The sequence below is a fragment of the Mya arenaria genome, chromosome 6 (assembly GCF_026914265.1).
Source record: "Mya arenaria isolate MELC-2E11 chromosome 6, ASM2691426v1".
NCBI classification, from domain to species: domain Eukaryota; kingdom Metazoa; phylum Mollusca; class Bivalvia; order Myida; family Myidae; genus Mya; species Mya arenaria.
Genome location: NC_069127.1, coordinates 56,458,132 through 56,467,716, shown reverse-complemented (window position 1 = coordinate 56,467,716; position 9,585 = coordinate 56,458,132). Strand labels below are relative to the sequence as shown.

Below are 9,585 nucleotides of genomic sequence, written 5' to 3'. Positions count from 1 at the left end.
CCAAATATGATCCCCGGGAATTAATTTTTCTGAGATCATAATTAATAATCATCTCCGGGATTTGGAACCAAGAAACCCGGAGATCATAATTATAATAATCTTCGGGGATTGCAACCTAAAATTCTGGAGATCTTTATTAGTATAATCCCCGGAAATGAAAAGTCCGCACACGGAGATCATAATTATAAGATTTCTCCGGGAGTGATAAAGAAACCCCGAGATCATTATTATTCTTGTCAAAGAAAATAACTCAAAGTGTATTTCCCGGGAATAATGTTTAGAAGTCTGTTAAGAACATGTCATGTATCGGAGTTCGCCAAAGTATTGCGGCAATTTAGCTATAATAGCATTTTTTTCAAACTTCAAATACCTGGACCTTGAGTTATTGTGACAAAATGCGCGCGACAGAAGGTATGTGCACATTTATATATTTAATTGTAAATTCTTTTTGCATTGTAATATATATTATTATTATTGAGATTAAACTGCAGTGGCAAGAATGCTTTTCATCTATGGCACCTTAACCCAATAAAAGTGTTTCATTAACATGTCAAACTTTGTTACCTTAATAAACAGTAGACCAAAGTTAGTAAAAGAAACACTTCATTTAAGAAGCAGTCTCCAGTAAATTAATATCTGAAATCATTTTGATACACATAACCCACCTTTTGCCTTATTTACGTGAACGGATTATTAACCTGCACCAGACCAAAAACCAAATGAAATAGTTCGCATACTTCTTGAAGAAGAGAATGTGTAAATAAGTCGCCAAGTAGTAAATATGTGGGTAAATTCCTTCAAACGCATATGTACCAAACCGAGGACTTATGTGAAGCCGATGACACTTAATGAAGATCATCTTAAATAAATTGACGCATGCCTAACAGAGAATGTGAATGATCATCAAGAGAGTTATGTTACAAAATGAAGCAGGCGTTCCCATCAGTACAATGAGGAGTACTTGGCACAATTTCGGAAAGTTTAGCAAAAAAACTAAAAACTGTCAAACAATCAGAGTTACAAACCTTACCGAGCGTCTCGATCATGCCATTTTATGTGTAAACCATGAAAGAATGTTTTATGACATAATCTTTAGAGATGAATCAACGATCAAAATACAGACAAGCACTCGACGCACTGTGTATAAAAAGGCAGGAAAGAGTTGCTGAAAGGAAAACCAAAACATCCAAGTCCATATCATTGTTTAGGATAAAAAAATAATTGTGATTTAAAAGAAAAAAGTGCATGCAGTGTTGAAAAATAGACTTCGCCTTAATTAGAATGATATAAAAGTAGTAGCTCAGGCTATTTTTCAGAAACACCTTTTTCATATGCATTATAAAAATGCATTATTCATCAAAATGTTTATTAATACCAATCTTAATCATAGTGCATTTGTCTGTAACTATCCTGTATAGATGTCACGTATATTCGTGATTTATTTCAATCCTTTTTATAAATTAACATCTTAACAGCCAAGTTTGAGCATTTGATATTGAATGACCCCCATCCATGCCTATTGATCTTCTTCAGCCTATGACAGACAGAAAAACAAAGCATTTATCTTTGTTTATGATTGGTGTATTTAATGCTTAAAAGACTAGTATATAGTCTGTAATACGTATAAATAGGGCTTAACAAATAAACACTTAATAAAGACTCGTGTAAATACACGTCTTTTGAACAAAATTATATCTTTATATTTAATTATATTTTTATATTTCTGACCATTGAAATGGGCCTCTCATAACTTACCCGAACACATTCTTATTCATATTTCAAAACAGGACGATCATAGCCAGGTTGTTCGTTCACTATTTTCTGAATGTTGGTTTATTTGAATAAAACGATTCATTTACTGGGCCATGTTTATAATTAACTGCCTTTCACCGACTATGATTCGGTATCGGTATCATTCCTTTAAAATAATTTCGTTTTGTCAATGAGATGTGTTATCCTACATCCCACAACGAATTACGTTTGCCGAACTCATCATACTGTTTGCCAATAAACTAAGCATTTCAAAGTTTTGAAGCATTTGACAGTTGCAAAGCTACAACGACCCAACAACACGATTGCTTCTAAACAAATGAAGTTTAGGGACATCAAAAAATGGAAGTAATGGATGTAAAAGCATCACTTGTCATAACTACTGTAGTGTTATTGCCAGACTGCAATGAGGCATTTGGTTGTGTCATCGATATCATTGACATCTAACATCAATCAGAACTGCGAATGTCAACGCGGTGTCTTCCAACGTTATTTCAGACCGGTTTGAAATGATTGGTGCAACTGATGTAGTTATTTTTGTCATAAGTGCTCATTGCAATGTGAAAGTGCTTTGATTAATTGATCTACATGCATATTTTGCTTCATTTTTTTAATTTATAGAGTAGTAACTTACCTTTCACATCAGTGCTGAAAGGAACCGTCTTAAGTCAGCCTGGTGTCCGGGTCAGGCAAAAGCAGTTTGTACTTCACTGAGCCTTAACTTGACGGTCTTTACTATCGACATGAACTGTTTCAATCAAAGCAGGATCGCTGTTACAATATTGTTATATAGTTTGTGCTTCGGACAGATTTCGATTCCGAAATATGTAAACAGCAGTCTCCTAAAACCAATACACCAGGAGTACCACCCCCTTAACAAATCACCTGATGAAGGCGAAACATTCAAGCGAAGAAACGACTGTGTCAATGAATTTTATTATCCGATGTCTTTCATTCCTATACAACGTTTTGGACGGAGTTAACACTGCCACTATATTGTGCAATGTTTTTCAAATAAATGTTTTTATTTAATGACATATCTATATTCCTTTAATTTGTACTTACATTTATTGAAATGTTAAATACAATAAATAGACAAAACTTCATTAAACTATCTTTATTTGTCGAAGCAGCGTTATATAGAGGACGAACAAATCTAAATAGTAAATTATAATAATTTTTTTTCTTCTTTATCCTTGCTTTATTTGTATATGTCCATAAATTTGTATCCTTATTGACTTTTTATTGTATCAAATATTATCAATTTCTCTCTCTCTCTCTCTCTCTATATATATATATATATATATATATGAGGTACAGAAGATGCTATATTTTGTACAAGTCTTAATGGATTATCTTTTCTGTTCTGTTATGTTCATAAAAGTATCAGATAAAAAGCGACCATCGAACAGTATCCGACGACAACAGGCATGGAAAATACAATAATCCTGCAACACTACGGTTGCATGAAAGCATAGTCCATGGCAGATTCGTTATTGATTTTACTGCATTGTTTTGTGTAAATGTCCTCAATTCTATATATATCATTGTAGTATGTTGTGAATGTTTATTTGTTATAAAATAAATACTGTTTAAACCAAACTCTTCACAAAATGTTCACATTTTCTTATTCAGTTATGCTTGGGTAACCGCCTTCGCTCGGCCAGTGTTTTACCGATTTATGAGTGGTTAACCTCAAACATGAATTTATTCTTGGGGAACCGCATTCGCTCGGTCAGTATACAGTTAAAGCATTGGTATTTTAAACCGATTTATAAGGGGTTAACCTCATACTCCTTTTTATCTTGGGTAAGCGCCTTCGTTCGGTCAGTATACGGTTAAAGACTTGGTACATGTACTTTAAATCGATTTTGAGTGGTTTTCCCCTCATTTGCCGCAACAATTTTCAAAACCTTTTAGTTTGGTGTTGTTTTTGTTCATTTGTTATCAAAAATAATTACATATACATGTCAAAGTTGACATCAATGGCAATATGCTTGACCTGTATGTACAAGAATGGCTTATATTCATATTAAGTAGTTTCCGTTCGTATAAAAGTACATCAATATTAACCATGCTTGGTGTAATAAAAAGAACAAACTATATGTGAGGATTACATTTATTCCTAAGCGTGTATGAAGAGCTTCCTAAATTAAACAAAGTTATTTTGATTTTCATCTGCCATTTCACTAGTCAATGATAGGTCATATGGTTTCTTTGAAAGTTTTGACTACAGTAATTGAACAAATACTCGAGCTAATAACACATTTTAGCAAAACAATTAACATCACAAAGGAATACAGTTATTTGAATTTCCAACTGCCATTTCAATAGTCAATAAGAGGTTATATGTTTTTTTAATGTTTTGAATACAACACTTGAACAACTACTAGAGCAAAAACACATCTGAGCAAAAACATTAACATAGAATGTCCATCTTTAATAATCAGTAGTGATAATAAAATGTTATCAATGTTAATAAATGTTGTAGATCCACGATCGAAGTCATTGTTCGTCAGTCCAACCACAACTTTATCACTAATATATATGAAAGATAAAAATGTGTACCTTATACTAGTAGTTATCAAGGAGATATTGTTTTTGTTTGTGTTTTGACAAAAGCATGTATTTGCTGATATTGCCAATAATCTGAAACTGATTATCAGATACACACTTTTTTATCACTTGAGTTATACTGAATTCGAAATAGAAATTGCAAAAAAAGACTTTTATCATGGAGTCAACATATTAAATATCGATAATAACTTTTTATTTACAAATGGAGTGACTTTGAAAAGCAGTACTTCTTGTTAAACATGACAATCGTATATCTGTAAGCAGAATATATTAAATATAATTGAATACAAAATGTGAAAAACTGCACAATGCTTTATAGAATAAACATTGTAGAAAAATGGTATACAATTTAAGGCTCAATATTTTAAAGAAATAATAAATGCATACACACATCGACGTAAAAAATAATGATGTCATGTTTTACACTCATCTTATTAAATAGGCATTGTAAAGGTACATGAGATCATCAGTTGATTATGTTAAAAACTTGAGACCACATTGTAAAACATATATGATAAGTATGGTTATATATCGGCTCAAGCAAAATGATATCAACATTGATTCCACCCTATTTTCTTTGCTTAACACACACATTAATTGGTAAACATATCCGATATTCTAAACTTTATCAAGTGGTTAACACTTAAAATGTGTTTTGGATTTTACATTTTGTGATAATACACATAACAACAATAACCCAAGTTAATTTTGATCAATGCGACATTTCAACATTAACAGCAGTTAGACAGGAAGACGGAAATACAATTGTTTTAGATCAGTGTGTCATTATTTAAAGCGACAAAATTATTTTTAGGGCTGCTGGGATTGTCAAGACGTTACTAAAGGATGTGTGTTCGTGCAGTCTAAACGCTCGTCAACGATTTTCAAATACAGGAAAGCGCTTCTTGGAAAATTGATAAGTGCCCACCAAGCGTTCATATTGCATGAACGCACGTAAAATAAGAATCAATTCTTATATTTAAATTTTCACCTTAAAATTACTTTCTTTTTTAGAGTTATATTGATTTTGGTTTAATAGTTTTCGGGTTAATCAAGAGAATTATCGAGATTTTTTAATTCGTGTTTTACATATTCATGAAAAAGGTCTTTCTTGCGAAACTTCCTACAGAAAGGTCACGAAAGGTCGACCTGTTCATGATACAAAAATTAATGTGCGAAGTTATATAGTATATGTTCTTGAAAGCAAAACAGATCCTGCTATTATCACATACATCGAAAGCAATAGCAAATCAGATGATCAATAAATGCACGTGAAAGATATTACAATAAAAGTTACAACACTAAACCACACTACAAACCAAAATCTCATTACAAAATACCAATCAGGTAAAAGTTACTAGCTTTCCAATAAGTACAAAAAATGTAATAAAATATATGATACATAAAAATGTTGAAACAAATATTCTAGTATTCCTTTAGCACATGCTTTGACTTGCCAGGGTAATAACCTGTCTAGAAGGTACCTAGAGACACTCGCCAACAGAAAAGGCGTTGTATCTTGGTCGCGAATATAGGACAAAACATCCCATGGAAAAAAAACATTCCATGCCATTTTTGACAGATGTGACCACCAACATATTATTTTGACATGGTGGACAAAACATACCAGATCATTTTGACATGGTGGACAAAACATACCAGATCATTTTGACATGGTGGACAAAACATCCCAGGTCATTTTGGTACTCAAAGCCCATTAATAGTTAGGTAACAATCATTAACATTAAGAAATGATTTAATTATTTTGTATAAAAACACCTTTGTTGTGGTGATAAATGTGTGTCCATACTGACAAACATTTATGGGGTCTAAGGTAAAGGATGCGATGTTTTGTCAAACATGTCAAAATGATCTGGGATGCTTTCAACGACAGATCCAGTCCGTCCATTCCACCTCGTGCATTCCAGGTATACGTTAACAAGGCTTTTACTCAAAGGGAAGTGTCTGACAGGTTATACACTGCTATATCACAACACACTCTCTAGAGAAGTTCTTATGGTGCCATCTATGGAAAAACTGGCCAAAATAATACGAAAATACTTAAATGAAATCTCAATCTTAATCTCAACTCATTTTACCACATAATCACAGATATTTACGCAAAAATTGCTATTTCCAAGACAAAAAATAAAAAAGTTGTAAAAGTGGTGAATCTGTGAGAGTGCAGCTTTAAGTCATTACCAAACTTGTGTCATTTTTTTAAACTTTTCATAGTCAATGTTAAAGAAATGTATTAGAGTTTGTAACATACATGTATGATGTTTTTTCCATGAAGTCAAAGAAATTAATGTATTTCATGAAGAACGTGGTTAAACATGTCTTTGTTTTGATTGAATACTGATTTAAAAGTTTGCTTTCATTTTGATATGCGAGTCTCCCTTTTTCCTTCCATGAAGTATTGGTTTTGATATTATAGCGTTTGTTGACTAGCTTATTCTCGAACAATAATGGACTAGACTTTTAAATTATTATGATTATATCAAAAGAGACCTAGGACCACGATCAACATTAACACGATCTTAGGAAAACACATGTCATATTACATAAAAGTGTTTCATAAATCACATGCACAGTCATCTGTCTAGGAGTAAATGGCATATATACATACAAACTTATCTTCCTTACTTAAAATATTAGTACGGATCGTACATATTAATTCAAGTATAAATGAACAAATAACTTTACAAAGCAGAACTCGGCACTTCAATTACAACGCAGCTGATCGAACAATTTGACATAAATATTGTTCCATATAGTAATGCTATCAATAAATGCATTAAGTTTAACATAAAACATGCCATAGGTTCAAATAGGGCTAAATAAATTAAATGATTTTAATTAAAGGTACAGTATCTAATGCTGATGGTCTTTGTGTTTCCGAAAGTTTCTGGTATATCTACTTTTATATCCACAATCATAACTTCTTCTGTTTGATCTGTGAAAAAAGTATTATATACAAATAAAATATAAACAATTATATACAAATATTGTGTGTTTTAGGGATATTTCTCAAATTATAAGTTATTCAATGTCAATCAATCTTCTATGGAGAATGTGAAGTTACTTGTTTTCTAGTTCTTTGGTGTTAAAACAATTTCCAGTTATAGAAAAAGTATTTTGCCGGTGACCTCTTTCTTGAATTTAGAAAATCACTTAAGTCAGTGCTGGGGTATTTCTCATTGCTACCTTTGAACAGTTTTGATCAAAGCTATTTTTACTACCAACGAGCATTTTCGATCTTAGCGGACTTGACTATTTAGGAACAGTTTCACTAGAAGAGGTTTTTACTACCAATGAACAGTTTCAATTTAAGCGGTCTTTTCTATCCATCTGCAAAGTTTCAATGAAAAAGATCTTTAATAAATATATAAACAATTTAAATCCAAAATGTTTTACTATTGATGAGCAGTTTTAATCTAAGCGGTCTTTACTACCTATAAACAACTTCAATCTAAGCGGTCTTTACTACTTATGAACAGCTTCAATCTAAGCCGTCTTTACTACCTATAAACAGCTTCACTCTAAGCGGTCTTTACTACCTATGAACAGCTTCATCCTAAGCGGTCTTTACTACCTATGAACAGCTTTACTCTAAGCGGTCTTTATTACCTATGAACAGCTTCACTCTAAGCGGTCTTTACTACCTATGAACAGCTTTAATCTAAGCGGTCTGTACCACCTATAAACAGCCTCAATCTAACCGGTCTTTACTACCTATAATTGGGTCTTTACTACCTATTAACAGATTCAATCTAAGCGGTCTCCACTACCTACGAATAGCTTCAATCTAAGCGGTCTTTACTACCTATAAACAGCTTCAATCTAAACGGTCTTTACTACCTATATACAGATTCAATCTAAGCGGTCTTCACTACATATTAACAGTTTCAATTAATTACAACCTATAAACAGCTTTAATCAAAGCTGTCTTTATTACCTATGAACAGTTTCAATTCAAGCGGTCTTTACTATCTATGACCAGTTCCAATCAAGGCGGTCTTCACTAGCTATGAAAAGCGTCAATCTAAGTGGTATGTACTACCTATAAACAGCTTCAATCTAAGCGGTCTTTACTACCTATGAACAGTTTCAATCAAAGGGTCATTACTATATCTGCACAGTTTCAAACAAAACATTCTTTACTCTCTATAAACGATTGCAATGAAACCGTGACCGATGTGTTTCATACGTTCGATATAGTTTGTTATTCCTAAGCATCTAGCTTCCAGAATGTATTAACAACAATCCCCTAAAGCCAAAGAGGTCCAAGCCCTTTGTTAATCACCTGATAAAGGCGATGTCGAATTGCAGAAAGATACAAGTCAATACACTGAGCACATAGATATCGAAGGCCTTTGATGAACATCCCACGTTCGCCTTCACATTGCTTAACTGATGCATTCTCCTATTCTAAACAGTCTAATGTTTGTTCAGTAATGTTAACATTTCTATAATAAATAGGGGCATGAAACATGCGCGAAAAAGTACGTATAAAGAGTAGTTGATCTAATGGATCCTCAAGGATGTTCAGATTCACTTTAAATTACACATCCGTAGTTTAGCCTGGTAAGAATTAGTTGTTTCAATCACCTTTCTGTCGAAAACTTAAATATTTTGTATAGTTTTAGTATATAAACACTTTTATAAATTGTACCTTTCATTAGTCTAAATCTATTGGCCAATGATCACTGATAGTGTTGCCTTCTTCTGTAAAGAAGTACAACAAATAGTCTGTGGTTGCATTTGTTAGAAAACAAACCCACTGCATTGAGTAAAAAATATGCAGTAATGCGTTTAAAAATATTTTGAATGTGTATTTGAAACAATAATTTGACCATCGCAAGACTGGTGACAGATTTGTATACTAAGTCTTGTTAAAGCGCAACAGTTCCCCTCGAAATAAAAGGTAAAACTTTAAATTTAATGGAAAAGCCACCGCGTAAAAGTCTGCCTTGCTCCTTCTCACATAAATCATTACTATCGTTACCTTTGCCTCAATTATTGGAATCAATTTGTCAGCAACTGCCTTGCCGTTTTCGATGCCCTCTGTGCGTTTTAGCTGATCGAAGGCTTCTTTCCATTCTTCGTCTGTAAAGTCATAGCCGTTTTCCCGCGCTGCTTTTTTAGCGCTGTCCAGCCTATCAAGCTGAAATTATGGAATCTAGTTAATGCGGTATAAAGGTAACAGTTCTCAGATAAAACATCTATGAAAACATT

The 9,585-nt window shown here is 32.8% G+C and overlaps 1 protein-coding gene across 2 annotated transcripts in view; it reads right to left on the bottom strand.

The window, feature by feature from the left end:
* Positions 1-3,904: 3,904 nt before the first annotated feature.
* The window catches only part of LOC128236447 (uncharacterized), a 14,710-nt gene continuing 9,029 nt past the window's right edge, over positions 3,905-9,585 (bottom strand). For both annotated transcript variants that reach the window (XM_052951308.1, XM_052951307.1), the window contains exons 4-6: positions 9,356-9,514; positions 9,023-9,075; positions 3,905-7,303 (exon numbers count right to left, since the gene is read on the bottom strand). In XM_052951308.1, the coding sequence (XP_052807268.1) occupies positions 9,040-9,075; positions 9,356-9,514 (195 nt within the window). In that variant the 3' untranslated portion in view covers positions 3,905-7,303; positions 9,023-9,039. The remainder of the gene's footprint in view (positions 7,304-9,022; positions 9,076-9,355; positions 9,515-9,585) is intronic.